The 18,456-nt window shown below is 39.1% G+C and overlaps 1 protein-coding gene across 1 annotated transcript in view; it reads left to right on the top strand.

The window, feature by feature from the left end:
- The first annotated feature begins 7,136 nt into the window (after window positions 1-7,136).
- The window catches only part of ELAVL2 (ELAV like RNA binding protein 2), a 159,735-nt gene continuing 148,415 nt past the window's right edge, over window positions 7,137-18,456 (top strand). The window contains exon 1 of the mRNA XM_084898123.1: window positions 7,137-7,231. Coding sequence (XP_084754249.1) covers window positions 7,205-7,231 — 27 coding nt within the window. The 5' untranslated portion in view covers window positions 7,137-7,204. The remainder of the gene's footprint in view (window positions 7,232-18,456) is intronic.

Genomic DNA, 18,456 nt, shown 5'->3' with positions numbered 1-18,456 from the left:
CCTGAATCCCAACTAAGAAGTGTTAAACTAGAATTTTTGAGAACATATAGGTAAAATTGCATACCTAACTTAGTGCTCTGTATATAAAATCTGTCTTAGAGCACTAGTTAAGTATACAATTTTACCTATATGTTCCCAAAAATTCTAGTTTAGCACTTCTTAGTTGGGATTCAGGAATCTGTGTTTTAACAACTCCACCAGGTGATTCTCATCATGAGAGAAGGTTGGGAAACACTGCTCTAAACACATCATAAACTCCATTCAATCAAAAACTATTGAAACTTCTTATTTCATCTCTCCCCTTGTCTCTTCCTACCCCTTCTACATTCCTTCCTCCTTCATGCCAAATACAATTAGGTCGTTGAGGGGAAGGTCTTATTGAGTCAAATGAGAAAATTGTATTTTGTTAAATTAATAAGAAAAATAATTGAATAACCAATAATTAAACAAATATGAATAAAGTACATTCATATTGCACTTTCTCACTTAATAGTTGAAGGAACAGGTTGAGAGGAATTGAGTAACTTGCACCAAACACTGATTTTGGTTTAATTACCCCTACTTGATATATCATAAACACACATGATCTAAGTCAACAGTCCTCTACCTTCATCTGAATTCTTCAAATAATTAAATACCTATGCAGATTCTTTGTAACCTCTAAGTTAATTGTGACTTCCTCCTTCTTAGAAAATGCACTCACTTTTCTATTCTTTATTAACAAGAGAAAAATAAGTAATTACCAAATTCTTACCTAATTTTTTAGAACATTTTCCTGGGAAGACAGGCATTACCTACATTATACTGAGGAAAATGAGACTTAGGTAGGTTCAGAGATTTATATGTAATCATAAATTAGAACTAGGACTGGTTTGTTTCCATTGTATCAAACAAAAATAATAAATATTCCGATTAGCCCATGTGAATTATCCATGATGAACGCATAATTAACTCATAATAAACTATTTGCTCATTTATTTAGTCTGATTTTAAGTGTCAAGAAAAACACCTTCATTCCATTAGTTACAATACCCATTCCTTCCATTTTTCCTCTCCTAATAGAGAAGGTATAAGTGGGAGAAGCAGAAAGGGAGGTAAGGAAAAGTAAACCTTAGTAAACTTTATTTTCCATAATGTCTTCAAAATTGTTCAAAAGTAGAGTTGTAAAGCTGCAGTTCTTGGTAGCAAATCCTACAGATGCTCTCACATTATTTACATTTAAGTATTTCAAATACTTTACTATTTGCCTAACATGGTATTATCCTAAGTGATGCTTGTTGTTCACTTACTATATGCCCATATGTACTATCTTATTTAATATTTACAACAACTCTCTAAGATAGGTACTATTTATATCTGTAGTTTACAGATTAAAATAGAGTTAGATGATTATTTGTTTGATTCCAAATCTTACTGTCTTATCAGTGACACTATTTTGTCTTGCTACTTGTACATTTTTTAAAAAATCAAGTAAAATGATGGCACTACAAAAATAGCTTTGAATTGATTGAACACTGAGCCTATTTTAGAATAAGACATTTCTGGCAGAATGAAAGGGGATAGGGGGAAAGAAAACATCTGGTTTATTTTAAAAAATGCAAGTGAACATAGCTATGAGACTGATGCATTTAGCTAACATATATGACCAAGTGTATACACCTCTAAAACAGTCACCTGGAAAAAACATGTTTATTTGAACAATGCTATCATTTATACAGCAAGTGTTTAGACTGATTATTTTGTGTACAGATGTAATTGTTCCTTAATAATAACAGCAACAAAAATATGCATTGTTTAATTTATCAGTGATTGCTTACTTAATTTACTAGGTTTGACTCTGAACAACTTTTTGGATATTTTCCAAAATCAAATCCACTCTTCAGAGAACATTGCTGCATTCCCTAAAACTGTAATTCAGAGTCTGAACACAATTCCTAAAAATAGCATCTAAAAATGTTTTGGTTATGACAGGAAACTAGAGTCATCAATTAAATAAGTTAATAATCTTCCAAGGTGAATATTCTAAATATTTCAATGTAAATACATGCCAAGGTGTCTAAGCCTACATATTGTGAAAACAGAAGAGTAATTTTATTATAAAAGGAAAGGAGGAAGGTATTTGGACTAAATAAACGTTAGGTTCAACCTATTATAAGACAATTATGGGCAACCTATTATAAATCAATTATTGGCATTCCTCTAAAAGAATTGTCAGTTGTGAGACTTCCTCAAATAAATGGGCCCTACATTCCCACTCCTGTTCAATAATTTCAGCAAATAATGCCCCCACATACCAGTACCAGTGACCTGGTGTAGGGGTGGAGTTTCAGAGAAATCTTTTACCTGGAATTCTTTAAAATAGCTAACATTCAGGGTCATATGAATAATCAAGGCAGATTTTATTTACATGCGGAGAACTACACAATAGCAGACAAGTCCATTAGGAAAGCAAGTTACAGAATATTCAGCTTTATTAATATAGCTTAAGTAGAGAAGACTTTGTTTTTGCAAATAAAACACCAAGTCCAAAGGTGGGCAGGCCAGGCCTAATTGAGCAGCTCACATATGGCACCAGGAGCCCATCTTCTCCTCCATCTTTCAGGGCTTGGTCTTTGACTTAATTGCTTATGGGGACGATACTCTACCAGTGGTGGGCAAACTCAGTAGACAAAAGAGCCAAATATCAACAGAACAATGATTGAAATTTCTTTTGAGAGCCAAATTTTTTAAACTTAAACTTCTTCTAATGCCGCTTCTTCAAAATAGACTCGCCCAGTCCATGGTATTTTGTGGAAGAGCCACACTCAAGGGGCCAAAGAGCCGCATGTGGCTCTCGAGCTGCAGTTTGCTGAACACGGCTCTAACCAACTAAGCTACCTGGCCAGAGTTGGTTCTTGTTCTTTCAATGTTATGAAAGAGGGCGTGATCTAGCGTGGTAAAGAGAATCGTACAAGTCATCAAGTTTATAAGCACTGGAATCAATTTCTAGTTGGCTCCAGAAACTCTGCTATCTAACATGGGCAAAGATATCATAACATCAAGAAGACTATGCTTTTCCAAAGACTAAGAATCGAGCTGCTCTTAAAAGGCAAGCGAAAACGAATCCACTGGATTCTCACACAAGGGTCTTGTTCTCACTTTTAACAAAATGTGTTCCTAAAAGGACAGAGCCTTGGTCACCTGGGACTAACCGTGTGCTTCATTGATTATTGACACCTTAGCCTGGTTCTGGAAGGTCACTCACTGGTGGCAGATTTCCAGATGGCAAATGGCTTATTGAATACCTACTTTATATATTTTCCAGACTCGGTTTGCTTTTATTGGTTATTTTTCCCTGCCACATAGAGCAGGGCCTCACATAAATTAATAAAAATACAAAATAGAATATATTACCTTCTTCAGGTAGTAAACACCCTCTTTTCAAAGTGCGCCAACTCTGTCATATAGGGTGGTGGAATGGGCTAGGCAATTTTGGTAGGATAAACACTTTTGCAGGAGAATGGATCTTTAAGAATCATATCCACAATTTTTCTTCGGGCTTGATGTATCCTTTCCTACTAGAAAAATTTCAGTTTACATATAGGTGTATAATTCTTGCTAATTCAGTACTACTGTGTTCCACACCAGCTTATGTTCTCCTCATTAATGTTGAGTGAGTTGATGTGTCTTAATAATCTCCAACTGTGCTAACTTCTCCCAGGTGCAATCTTATGTTTGACAAGGTTAATGCATTTAATGCATACACTTACTGGAGCTGTTTTTATCACATCATAAAATTTTTATTTGTTAAAAGACCCAAATTCCAAATGTATTTTTAAAAATATATATTTTATTGACTTTTTATAGAGAGGAGGAGAGATGGATAGAGAGTTAGAAACATCGATGAGAGAGAATCATCAATCAGCTGCCTCCTGCACACCCCCCACTGGGGATGTGCCCGCAACCAAGGTACATGCCCTTGACCAGAATCAAACCTGGCACCTTTCAGTCAGCAGGCCGATGCTCTCTCCACTGAGCCAAACAGGTTTAGGCCCAAATGTATTTTTGTTTTGTTTTGTTTTGTTTTGTTTGTTTGTTTTTTGGTCTGTTTTTTGAAGTGTCAAGATAAACACCTTTATTCCACTAGTTAGCATTCCAATTCCTTCCATATTTCCTCTCTTAATAGTTGTAGCACTATTAAGAAGAGCATTAAGGGTGAACTTGACAATGTGTATATTTCCCCAATGTCTTCAAAACTCCTGAAAAGTTCATGGGTTTAGGGTAGGGAGTGACTTACCCAGCCTGCTAACAAGCTCTTCTTTTAAAAATGTCCTAGTAGTTTTCAACCAGGAGAATATGTTCAGAGAAAAGTATGTAGTATCTTACCTATCCAGGTCTTGAAGAAATGGAGAGCTTTAATAACAATATAAACATTTATTGTTTACTATCACACTTAAATTAACATATTCCAAAAACATTTGGCTCTGTATCCACTCACAACTGTTGAAGTAACCCTTTTACATTATACTAATTGTCAGTAAATCAATGTAAGAGAAAATGGCTTTTTAAAATTTTTTTTTTAGATTTTTCCATATTCTTACACATTATTTACATAGAAACAAGTATTTTGTTAATTATATAAAATTCTCATTCTTACTCATTAAGGTACACATCTCTAAGGCTTTCTTCTAAGCTCGCTTTATTGGTGTTACTGTTAGTCAATAAATTAATTAGTTCATTAATTCAGATTTCTCACTAATTCCAGCTGGTTTTCTTCCTCACCAACTCCCCACTCCCTTTTATTTAATTGTAGGAGAGGTAGGAACCTAAGTCTGGGACTGCTTTCAAATCATAAATTGTGAAAATTGTGAAAAGTGGAGATAAGTAATTGGTAAAAAAAAAAAAAAAAAAAAAAAGAGGAAGGCTTCTGTGCCCTTGATGATCTTGGTGGTTTATAAAGAACTCCATGAAGTCATCACCACAGCCTTTTCCTAAGTCTTCGGACAAGATCCTTCTCTCTACTACCCGTGGCTTCTTATGAGAACCAATGAAGGGCGTCCAGGTGTGTCACCTTTCTGAGGGGGCAGGACAAACATCTCAGTGCTCTCTCGCCTCCTAGAACAGGCTGCACAACGTACACCCCAGTTTTAAGTGATAAATAAATAGCTGACATAAAGGAGAGAGATGCTTCATTAGACATAAACGCTTTGTTTTCGCTCTGCTTCTTGCTTTCTCTGAGCTGCTCTAAGGCATCAGTGATGAGAGCACAGGAGCCGGTCACATAGTGTCGGGGACGCGGGGCTCCATAAACTCCCATAAAACCCTCCAATCTCCCCGCGCGGCTCCGGGGACGCGCTCGGGGCCCTGGAGCAGGTGCTTCGGGGGCGCATCCGGAGCGCGCGGCGTCGCAGTGAGTTGGAAATGGAAAGTTGAGTGTAACACAACAGCCCATTTGTCCACGCAGGGAAATAAAGCATCCTGCGAGGCTTTCCCCTGCTTGAGAAATCAAGTGCTCGTGAACTCGGTCCTTCCGACCATTAACAAAATGGAAGGGAAAATAAAAAAGTATTCGCGGATGTTTTCAACGGGGCAATGGGGAGGAGGGGAAGCCAGCACCCAAGACATCCAAGACTTCCCACAGCAGGGACCGAGGAGAAGGGCTTTCCCGTGCGGTCTGCCTTCCCCGGGCAAACAGCCCGGGCCGGCGCGGTGGGGGCGAGGGAAGATCCCGCCGGAGGGAGGGGGGACGGGAGGCGGGGGTCCAGCCCGGATGGGGTGGCCGCGCTGCACCCCTGGGGGGTGGGGGGTCGGCGCTCCGCGGCGAGGGCGCAGCCGGAGCCTCCCCGTGGGACGAGGGCCGGGGCCCGAAGGGTGCCCCGCAGTCAGGGACAGAACCCCTCCCGGACCGGACCCGCAGCCTCGGACCCTGGCCTTCACCCCGGTACCCCGCCAGCCCTCCCCTTCAGGTCGGGCTTTGGGTCCGGGTGCAGGGGCCCCTCCTACATTGTCCTCCCGCCCCCCGGTAGCCACGGGGGCCCGAGCTCTGGGAGGAGGGAGCCGGGGAGCTGGGAAGCCGGGGAGCCGGGGAGCCGGGAGCGCCTCTCCCTCGCGCGGTTGGGGGTGCGAGCCGCTGGACACTTAGTTGGAAGGAAACTCTTGGCGGCGGAGCATCCCGCTCACTCCCACACCCCCACCTGTGTTTCAGGGTGCTTTTCCTGAGATGAATGAATGAATCCGCTAGCCATCATCTGTTCAGAAAACAATGACCTGATGGTTTGCATACTTTGGTTGAAGGCTGACTGCATAGGATGCCACAGGGAGTCGGAAAAGGGGAAGGAAAGTGTGCGTGTGAGTGAGTGAGTGAGTGTGTGTGTGTGTGTGTGTGTGTGTGTGTGTGAGAGAGAGAGAGAGAGAGAGAGAGAGAGAGAGAGAGAGAGAGAGGTGGGGGGAGGGCAGGGGGCTCCTCTCTCTCCCCCGAGGACGGACAGGATGATACATACTGTCATTAACGGCTCTGACCCACCCAGACCCCACCCCCGGGCGCATCCATCACTCCGTGACAAAGGGCCGCGCTGTCCTCGGCCTGCCTGCCCGCGGGCTCCCGGCTCCCGGCGGCCTAAGGAGGTGCCCGGCCGGGCCATTGTGCGCCCAGGAGGCCGGGGCGGGGAGGCCACGTCTCAGCCGCCGCGCCGGGCACCCTGCAGCCCGGGCCTGGAAGGAGGGACGGACGGACTGACGGACGCCCCTGGAAGCCTTTCCCCGCAGGAACCCGCCGGGCGGAGGCAGCCCGCGGCGGGGCCAGGGAACTTAGACGGCACATCCCTCTGTGCCGCGGAGCCGGCTGCAGGCAAGTGCGGCACCGGGGAGCCTGGGAGCGGGGGCGGGGGTGGAGGTGGCGGGGGTGGAGGTGGCGGTGGTGGTTTTAAGCCCATCCCTGGTCCAAAGGCTGCCTGGATCAATTTCCCCTGCAACCACTCACCTCTCCCCTTTTTACCTTTTGTGTTGTGAGCTTAGCTTTTCCCACCCCACCCCCTCCCGGACACCTTCTGAGCCTTCTATCCGGCTGGGGGAGGTGGGGGGGACTTGTGCATGTTAAATATCATCCTGATGGGTGCCTGTTCTCTCCCTTTTTGTTGTGATTACTAGAGAGACTTTAAGTCCTGCCTCCCCAGTTCTGCGCCCCGCACAAGCACAAGTTTTGAAAAATTAAGTGCAAAATAAAAGCATGACAAAGCAATCTGAGGTGGCCGCGGTAAGTGAACTTTTAAACCAAAAAAATTACTTTTTTTTTTTTTCTTGTTTGCTCAGATGGGTGGTTCCAAGGGGAATCTTCCCACACAAAGGGCCCGGAAGAGGGGGCGGTGGAGCCAGCACGGTGGTTCTGATTTGGGTTTTGTCTTTCCTGTGGCCAGCAGACACGCTCTGTGTTTGTCCGTTTGGTACTCCTGGAAACAGGCTTAGAGGTAGTGGAAGTGGGGAGAGCTCGCAGTCTCCAGGGTGGAGGTGCAGGGGCCGGGAGGCAAGGGAGGAGGTAGGTGATGGTGTGGTTTCAAAGACCTGCGCTCTGACTTCCTGAACTCAGCACAGTGGTGGGGTCATTCCTGATCAAATCCTTAAGGAGAAAAGGAACAGCGGGCTCATCCGGAGTCACAACTCTCTCTGTGCCCTCCTCACCTGCACTTTAGACTTCTCTTCCTCACGCTGCCCCAGGTAGCAGCCTTAGAAGCCATCCTCCTCAGACAAAGTTTAACTGCTAAGTGATGATCACTTATCGCCTTTGGGAAGTTGTGGTCTTGAAAGGTTTGAGGCTGGCGAAAGGCTGTGCTTACATCCTTCCCTCCCACCTCTCTCTTCTGGCCTCCTCCAAGCCGCTTTTTACCCTAGTATTCACATCCATTTAAAGGTCCTTCCTCCGCCTCCTCTCCTAATCCCTCTCCTTTGGTTTTCAATGGGAGGCGTGTTCCAAGGGAGAACTTCTGGGTTTTGTCCCTTAATCTCATTCGCTTTCTGAGAGCAGGTATCCATCTTAATATGGGTGGTCAAGTCACAATTCCGAGTTTAGTAAAGGGCCCAACCTTTCCTCCGGAAAATTCTAAACTGTTTGGCCAGCTCTGCACTTAAAAAATAAATAGCAATGCTCAGTAGTCTTAATTGTTTTCTGTTTGTGAATCTAGTTAGTTGCCTGTTATTTTGTCAAGGGCTGTTGCCATGGAGATGACTGCCCCCCCCTCCCCCGTTTTGGAATGACCTGCACATTCTCTGATAGGCAAGGCCACCTAACTTTTCTCATTTGAGGGATGGGGTGGAAACAGAAAAGTCCCTCCCTGAAAGGAATTGGTTTCATGTTTTGTTGAAACCATTCTTAACTTTCGCTTATATGTGTGCAGCTATAATTGCATGTGCTTACATTTTTCAAAATCTATTCTGAAATAAAGAGTTCGTGAATTATTATAAAGTTCTTCTGATCATATGAATCACAGAAAATGACCACTTTAATTAAGAGGGAAAAAGGTTATTTTATTGGAAATGTACTTTAATAACTTACTTTAACAGCTGGCTTATTTGTTGTCCATTCCACATGAAGTTATTGTAATTTACCAGCAACTGTCACAGGAAAATGACACCATATGCAGCTGGCTTCCAAAGTCATTAATATTGTTTTTCGTCTTGCTATATGCAGTTCCCATTCTTAAAACAGTTTTCAGTTTGAGAACTTAAACAAAATGGCTAACTGAACTACTAATCTGTTGGTTCAAGAGGAATCAATTCAGTGAAACTTGGAAGAAAACTTTCAGAAATCTTTAGGTTAAAATATAATACTTTATATATATTTTAGGAGTAAGAATTTTTCAATTGGGACGTTTGCTTTTCTTATCTACTGATATTAGAGTTACCAACTAACAATGTTTTTAACTACATAATTTTATTTCAGGTCATACTACTCAACTATCATTTGGTGTTTAATTTAAATCTATGATCTGTACCTATAATATTACTTTGATACTTGAATTGACAAAAAAAACCTTTAAATAGCTTACATACTCACCATCTCAGACAAGCCCTCAACTTGACTGTAGCTGACCTACAGATTGAAAATACTGTTTCAGTTCAAGACATTTATAAAAATTATTTAAACTAAGTTGGATAATTGAAAGTTGTCTTCTAAATGACAATTAATATTAGTGCAAATATTTCATTTCCTATGAAAGTACTTACACTGAAATTCCCTTATATCAGAATGTAATAATCTATTCCTTTCTTCAGTGTTCTACTTATATGCTGTTGTCATGTTAGAAATATTGCCTTCTCCATCCTATCCCTCCTCCAGTAGTCGTGTTCTGATATTCTCCCATAACCTCGGTCCGTTAGAATAAATTTTACAAATAACAGAAAGTTTATAATGTTTACATGAACAAAATTCTAAGTGTTTTCAACTGAGCAATACTCTTCTAGAAATATTCACTTTTTCCCATTATATTGACTCGCTTTAAGTGAATAGATAGTTACATAACAGAGAAAGGTGGATGAGTTCTAGGGAGTGGGGTGGGCGGTAGGCAGGATCCCTCAATGTAGGTTTTACCCCTTGTACCATGCCTAGAGCATGTAATGTGCTTAAAGCAAAAAAGTAAAACAGGAATGGTTGAAGTGATACTATACTTTAAAAGATCAAAAGTAACCTTCATTTGTTATTTCTAATTAGTATTAAACTTACCATGTATCATATCAAATATACATCCTAGAGCAGCTAAGAAGTTAACTTTAATAGTTAACATGAGTTGTCTACCTACTATGATCCAGCCATGAACCCAGTCATATATGTAAGTGCTTTACGTATATTTCCCTAATTAATATTCAAAACATTGAAGTGGTAGGTTTTCCTATACCTAGAAAGAGAATAAACCATGCAGTGATGATTTGAATCAAAATCTGACTCTAAACTTGGGTCTAAAAATTAAACAAAATGAGAATCAACCAATAGAAAATATGAGATAATTTACTAAATTTAAGGAGACCCTCCACATAAAACCCACCTGATCTCCACAAAGTCTAAAGATAAGAATGATTACTCTTACTCTAGGCACTTTCCCATATAAAACATTTTTGAAGAAAAATCTTACGGAAATATTCCTAACTATGTCCCCAAATTGGGTTAGGATTCTTTAGGCAGGTTTGGCTGATTCTTTGGGAGCAATAGTTATGAAGAATTTATTGCCTTCTCCATCCTACCCCTCCTCCAAAATAACAAAAACAGAGGAAGACTAAGCCAATAATAATAGTATTTTCAAATAAGCATGAACAATGCTACTTAATAAAAGAAAAACTTAACTGGAAACCCAATTTTCCTTAAAAGGGAATTTAAAAATCAATTAAGCACTAGGTTGTTTTTTGTTTTTTTGTTTGTTTAGTTTTTTGTTTGTTTGTTTTTTTGCGTGTGTGTTTTCATTTTATCAACTTAAATATAATTTAATTTTTATTTTAAATACTTTAAAAGTTCACTTATAATAACAGTTGCTAAAGTAATGAAGGGTTATATGTTTTTATAGATAGCAAATCATTTGATTTGGGGGGGTATATATTTTTTTTTCTAAGTTAGGGTTTATCTCAATATACTTACAATCGGTTACCTTCTACCTTAATTATTCAGTGATTTGGAGCCCTCCATTTTTAGAACTGCTCTTGTTTAGTGAATCAAAGAGACAAAGGTAGAAAGTAATAGAGAAAATAAAAAAGTTTCAAATGGGGCCCATTATATGATTCCTTTTTAAATAATAAAGCTGATAGACTCTTGAATACTGGGGGGGGGGGAGGGGGGGTGTGAAAACATTATTTGCCATTGAAAAGCTCTAATTTGCTCTTTTTTTTTTTTTAATGTATAAAATCTCTAAACCTGAGGGGTTGGGACATAGATATTGCATCTGCTCGGGTTTGTTTATTAACTTGGATTTGCAAAAGTGGAGATGTTAAGATTTCATCAAGTCCCTCTAAGTATCAATAAAAAAAAAAAATTGTTTAAAGTCATCATTTCCATTCAACAGGAAACTGCTCAACTTTTCACTTTCAGCTAAGAAGCAAAAGCACTCAGAAAACTTTACCTCTGTCTGCTATTTGCACTTCATACAATACATGGGCTTCTGAGTTGTTTTGTGTAAGCCTTTTTTTTTTTTTTTTAAATTGGGTTACTTAAAAAAAAAAAAATGCAGAGAGCTCACACACAATAAAAGAACATTTGGATCTATGCTCCGGTTAAGTGAAGAACTTTTTAAAAAAAATTGATTAATCCATTTTGTAAGTTTCAGATTTTTATAAAGTGAAATCATCCAGATCTATCATGTTTTAACCCCATTACTGTGAGAGTGCTGATAGCTTTCTTAAAAGTCTGATAATTTGGACCTTTGAGAACCATCTTATAAAGGGAAGAATTGAGAGGTTTGAGCATTTCAACCCCAAAATATTATAGCAGTCAGTCACATGCTCCACCTTGACCTTGGAGGCCATGCCTTGAAAGACCGTTGGATTTTTAAATCCCAGAACCTAATTCTAGTTACTTGTCTCATTTTAAATAAAACCCAGGCTCAGTTGTATGATGGTTAATTAAGTAATTATTTAATTTTCTACTTTATCCATGATTTAGGCATTTGTATTATATTATTATGAACTAAAAACCTAGGACTATATCTAGACTATTTTTTCTCATTTCAAAGTCATCAAAGTGTACATGTTGTATGTTTAAATAATACATATATGTAAATATACATATACAAAAGTTATGGTTCTATTAGTATAAAGCAAAAAAGAAAATTTATTACAGCAGTTTTCTCATTATAAACTTATGGGATAAATAATGCCATAAAACTGAATTTTACCTAATGACAAGAATATTGACTATACTCATTAACTAAAAACCTACAAGTATTTTAGGTTAGGTCTGTGGCATCTATTTTCTTCTATCTCTCTACTATTATTTTCCCATAACTTCATACAAAAGGATCATTTCTCTTAAAAAATTGGGAGGGAAATGTAGACTCCATTTAAATTAAGAAAGGAATAAAATGACTTTATGATAGTTCTTCCATAGGTCCTGGAATCCTTCATGCTATAAATCTGCCTTTAAATAATTTAAAACATGAAATCAGTGTATTTTGTGTTTAAAGTAAAGTTATATGAGTTCTATTTTATGGGCTTTCAAAGTCCATCAGCGCATGAAGGATTATGAGAAAAGGCAGAATGATACAAGCTAGATACCATCACACCCGGCAGATGTTGACAAAGGCTAAGAAGGCAGTGTTCATGGTTTTTTTTAATTATAATGAAACCTGAGATCATAATCAATAATCATTAAGAACTGAGAACCCAGTTTTCGAGTGTTTCCAGTAAAAAAATAACCATAAGACACATGATAAGTATTTAATAAATGTAAAATATTAGCCCTCTCCTTTCTTAAGGATCAGGAAAGTAAAGAATTCTATAGAAATCTAGACTTGAATTTCTGATTTCTCAGTGCTCAATTTATAACCATGGGGTTTGATATTATGGCAGAGTTGGTACTGAGTATATCTCATCATAGACCTAACATTTTGATGTGTCTTGGAAAACAAATACATGATAAACGTCACACAACTGCATGCTTAGTAGACTTTAGGCTCAGTACGAAGAGCCTGGCAATACCCCCTTGGAAAGTTAGCTTTGCTGTCAAGCTATGCACAGGCTGTAAGAGACAGACATGTCAGCACCTGGTTCTAAAGCAGTGAGATGGTTGCTGTCAGAGGCATGTCCATGCAGAGCGCTTTGACATGGAGGAAGCTGTGACCACGTGTCTGCAGTGGGTTTTCGGGTGGGTATGCAGAAAGTGCTTCTCAGTGGAGGTGAAGTTTTGCATACTGACTTTTTTTTTTCCATTAAAAAATGTAATAGTGGACCTTCAAATACTATAAAGAAAAATGAAGTATATATCTTTCCTGCTTTTTTACATATTGATATGTACTTAGGATGAGGAAGACCAAGCTTTCGGTGTAGGATGCTGCATTTTTTTTTTTTTTTCAAGATTCATTAGTTTAATTTCTCAGATACACTGTCTTTGACAAATGTGCACAGCCGGGAAAACCTTTCATAGTATCGATTATGTTAGTGTTTTGTTGCTAGTAGCATAATGGATAAAGCAAGGGCTCCATTTTTATTCTGTGCTCTACCAAAAGATAAAAGTAAATAAAAAGTACCTTGCAAACCGGGAAAGGCACACAAAAGCAACACTAATTAAGTAACGTAAGTGGCCGGGGAGATTGCCTGTGATCTGGGCTTGAATTATAATAGAATGGGAAGTGTAAGAGTTTACTTGAGAGGAAATGATATATGAACATGTTTTAAAACAGGAAAAAGAGTTCTCTTTCACAACAAAAGGATATCAACTTAAATGATTTCACTTTCCTTTGTATTGCTTTCACGTTTACAATGGAGGAGGAAAGTACTATTAATCTGAAATTTGACTTAGTTATGATTAAGTTTCTTCATTGACCAGCCTGAAACCATCCTATTTTCTTTATTGAACTCCCAAATGCATGAAAAACCTTCACTGCAGAGTGATTAATACCTCATGTGAATAGCAGTATGCATTTTGCTCTCTGATATCTTGACAATACAGTTTAGCCCGTTCCCGCTGGGATTCTCTCCTGGCAACAGTTTTTTTTTTTTCTTTTCTTTTTCTTTCCTTGTGTTCATTTTTAGGAAAATCCTCTCAGCATTGTCATATGTACTATTTTATCGGAAGGAAGCATGTAAAATACCCTTGAACTCATTTTACTTGGGAGTTTGAATAGCGTTCAGATTAGAATGATTCTCCCAGAATTTTATAGGCTTGCCCAATCCAGCTGTATATTTTATATGCTAATGTAAATTCTATTTTTGTTCCCCTTGGGGGTTTAAGTGATTATAATTGTTGCTCTTCAAAAGCCAAACAGATGATGATTGCTGCTTCAGGAGTATACCAAGAGAAACTGGCTTTCATTAAACCTGCTCATCCCCTTCATAATTATCTCCATTTTATCTCGCTAAGAAGCAGGGGGAAATGGCAAGTACAGATCACTGAAGCCAGTTCAGTTATTTAAACACCGCTTTATTGAACTAGCAGGCGGTGGTAAAGTAGAGGGGATGTTTTCATCCTAACACGGATATGTAGCCAGTGGCCCAACTCCGAGAGTTAGTTGAGCTTCAAATGCCAGAGGCCACAGGGACTGGAGGAGAGCTATTTTGAGCCATTCACAGCGGAGTCCTCTAGTGGATACAATAAATAGTACCGCAATGGCAGCTATTTTGAAATAATTCTCTTTGCTTGTTTTTCTTCCTGTAAATTCAAAAAGGAATGAGCTATTTAGTATTCACTAAGAGACTCAGAAAGGCTTCCTAAGTGAAAGGGACATTTCCTATATAATGTAAAAAATCAGGGGAGGATGGAACAATGGGGGTGGGGTGGGGAGGGATATTAGTAAATTCTGAAAAGATTGCAAATCCTTAGACTGACATCAGAAGCCCTTTAGGGAATCCTGATGATCATGTGAGCCTTGTAGTCTGGCCATGGGTTAGGAAATAGGAAGCACATTCTTGGGAAGGTTGTTGGGTTTTTTTGTTTGTTTTTTAACTGAGAGAATCCCTCTCTCCTTCAGGCAACAAGGGAGCTGTTATCTGTTCCCTAGTCCTAGAGTGAGGTGGAGGGTGGCCTTGGAATTGGGTTGCACTGGAACATGTTTCTGAGCGTCTCCATTGCTGGCTGTCCTCCTGATGGCACACTGAGGGTCCTTGAACTCGCACCCAAAGGGTTAGAAAAGTGCTTCCAGCTGTGAGAAGACAATCACTTCTCTGCTCAAATGGAACATTCTGAAAGGGCTTTCTTTCTCTTCTAACATTTCAAAGAGCCACATCTTAGAAACCAATTGTCTAAGACTAGCCCTAGCCCTAGTCTGTCTGGCTCAGTGGACAGAGCATGGGCTTGTGGACTGTAAAGTCCCAGGTTTGATTCCCGTCAAGGACACATTCTGGTCCAGGTTGTGGGCTCAGTCCCCAGACCTACATAAAACATTACATTCATAGACAAATAAGATGAAAGGTTTCACATTTTCTACAGATTTTCATGTTCTGTGACAGTTCAGCAAATGTCAGGCAACTTCATTTTTATTTTTTGAAGTTTTAGCATGGAGTTGTTCTCTTACAACCTGACATTGAAACTTTTGGGGAATCATATTGAAAAAGGAAAAAAAAAAAAAAAAAATTAATGAGAAAAGGAAATAGGTTCCTGCAAAGCTTTCGGGCAATTTACTAGAAGGTTGTGTACATTAAAAAATAATTCCTTTCATCTCAATTCCTATGCCACAGTGATTTTTCCAAGTTGCATATACTGTATGTAATTTTATTTTGGCTTCACAGTAATCCCTGGAAGTAAGAAAAATAGACACTACCTTTTTATTTTTATTTAATATATTAAATATATATTTTATTTTATATATATTTTAACATAAAGGTTCAGAAACTAGAATCTGGGACTATCAACTTCTTGATCAACATCATAATCTATCAATAGCTTGCCATATATGACACTGGACCATATCTAAACCACAGAGTCCTTTCTAAACCCCAAAGCTTAGAATGTTCCCAGGAAGGAAGAATTTTCCCAGTGCATTCTTAGGAAATCTGCACAATTTGCATTCTCAGACCCAGGGGAAGGGTATTATCTATCAGTGGCCTGTACTCTAAAACCCTAAATGCAAAACTCTGGTGGTGTGGCAGTATCCAGTATCCTAAATGTATCTTATAATTGTATAAGACTGACCCACTCAAAGTCATATGACTACCAGACTTCTACAACAGGGGAAGATAATTAAGGAGGGTAGTGATTTCATTTAATGTTTAAAAGTCGCTCCCAGATAATAGAATGCTGTCATTTTTGTTAAACAGTCCTGGTGAGTGACTTGTAGGGTGGTCATGTCAGGCCAAAGTATGTCTTTTTTTGATAGCTGCTTTTTTTTTTTTTTTTTTTTTTTTTAAACTGTGTGGCACTCCTTGATCTCTATCATGGAAGAGACTGTTTACTTATCTTGAAGTAGGACAGTTAGAAATGAACCAACTCAACAGGAAAATATAATTTTTAAAAATTGATTTGGTAGTATTGGCTTATCAGCCTATGTTTATTAAAGAAAAGTAAAAGCTACAAGATATAGTAAACACTAAAATATATCCATGCCACTGGATGACTCTGCAATGTCCCAGCTTTATCTCACATGCCTCTCCTTTTATTGTAGTAACAGGAAATTGTGGGAAAGCACACGCACTCTGTGACCTCATAGGTAGATAAATATAAACAAAAGCTTTTAAGTCTCCTAGTTAAATGTCTTTCAGTGTAACACAAAGTACAAATTTAACAATTATTCCAATGAATCTGCTCAACAGAGAGCCAAACCAAAATAATTCAAGCCACAGTTTACTTTAACTCCTTGTTAACTGAGCAACGGGAAAATCTGTACTGTTTTTTGCTTTAAATCAGTGGTTCCTCAGAATGATCCATGCAGGTTTTTATAAACACACTAGCGGCCCGGTGCACGACATTTGTGCACTGAGGGGAGGGGGAATCCCTCAGCCCCGTCTGCATGCTCTCACAGTCCAGGACCCCTTGGGGATGTCTGACTGCGGTCTTAGATGCTCCTGCCACCGCCACTGTGCTTGCCAGCCATGAGCCTGGCTTCGGGCTGAGCAGCACTCCCCCTATGAGAGCACACTGACAACCAGGGGGCAGCTTCTGCATTGAGCGTCTGCCCCCTGGTGGCCAGTGTGCATCATAGCGACCAGTCATTCCACCGTTTGGTCGATTTGCATATTTGGGTTTTTTTATATAGGATATGCTTAGATCTCACATCGGAATTACTAAGTAACCTCCTGGGGGTTGAGTCCAGGCCTTTGTCCTTTGAAGGGAAAAACCTCCACAGGTTTTGGCATTGAAGCACAGGTATCCGTGAAAACCACTGAGCTTTCGTCTCACTAGTTCGGGCATTCACAGAAGATTCTCTCTGTGCCAAGCACCCTCTGATGAATACACTGAACTGCTATAGCCCTGAACTTAAGAAGGCCTTTTTAGGATACAGATTGAAAATGTATGCCTGCACTTTATAGCTGTAATTTCTAACCAAGAAGCTTCCATTATGCTGCTTTGATTAGCCTAGGATTAGCTGGAATACCAAGGATTGTTTCATTTTATGGCCATAAAGAAATTTCTTTTCCTGTGAAAGGAGACATGGTCTAATAGGGAAAAGATACTTTAAAATTATAGGTAAAATGCTTTCTTATTATAAAGTTCACAGATGACTTTCTAACTTAGTTCTTAATTCAGAAACTCAGGAGCTGCCATAAACTACCTTTTAATTTCATGGCTAAAAAATATTCAGAAACGAGGCAATGTTACAAGATCATGCTTGTCATTCCAGGGCGATTTCTCATTAAGAAGTATTTGTTATTGTACAGAATCATTGTGATAAATGCAGTTTCCAGGATGGAATGTGCAATATTAGGATCTGTTCTTTCTGATTTAGGGCTGACACCATTATTTAGAATAGTGATGACTCATGTCTAGGCCTGAAATCTGTTTTTCATGGGTTTATACATCTTTCCCCTTGAGTTGCACCAAAAATGGTTTTTTAATTGGCTTTAACTCATGCCCAATAAATTGGACGAAAATGGATTGCCTCAGTCATGTTTGGTTGGAAATTATTGAAGAATTTCTGTGCCACGAATCAAATGAGTGCAGCACAAGGGCAGCGGTGCTGTATGTCCTCTGTTTGTGACAAACAACTTTTTGCAAAATGATCCTAACTCCTATCTAAAAGTTAATATAGGTTCACGATTTATAAGACTTGAAAGGTAGTAACAGAACCCTGTTAAAACACATGTTTAAAAATAAATTTCCTTTATTTTGGTACTCTTAATACCTTCATTCCCAGTTCTACCAGTACTGCATATTTCATCATAATATTCCTACATTATAACATAAATTTGCTATATTAATACATTATTAATTTATATATTTATTGTTACAGTAACTTCATTTGAGCATATGAAATTATTTTGCAATAACATAAACATAATCCCTGCACGTAGCTCTCGTTAGATTCTTGGCTATAATATTAGAATATTTTTTAAATGGCAAAATTAAATAAGTGAGGATGTTCAGAGTATATGATCCTATAAAGTTGAAACAGTGAGGCAGTTTGTCATTCTCTGAAGGGTGATTTTTAAAGACAAAAATTAAACAAGATGAAAATTGATTAACTCAGGTGACTGTTTAGGGCACTGAAACAGCAATTCAGTAAATGGTACCTGTCAGGAAGCCAGGTTTTGTTTAATCTCATTACAGTTATTTACTGTATTATGGCTTTCATTAATTTATATGACATAGAAATATAAGCAGATCACTTAAAAGAACCTTGCTAGTTGGGAATAAAGGTT

Source organism: Pipistrellus hanaki, assembly GCF_964339955.1.
Source record: "Pipistrellus hanaki genome assembly, chromosome: 11".
NCBI lineage: Eukaryota > Metazoa > Chordata > Mammalia > Chiroptera > Vespertilionidae > Pipistrellus > Pipistrellus hanaki.
The sequence above is the reverse complement of the archived record's forward strand: the minus strand, read 5'-3'. Positions and strand labels throughout refer to the sequence as shown.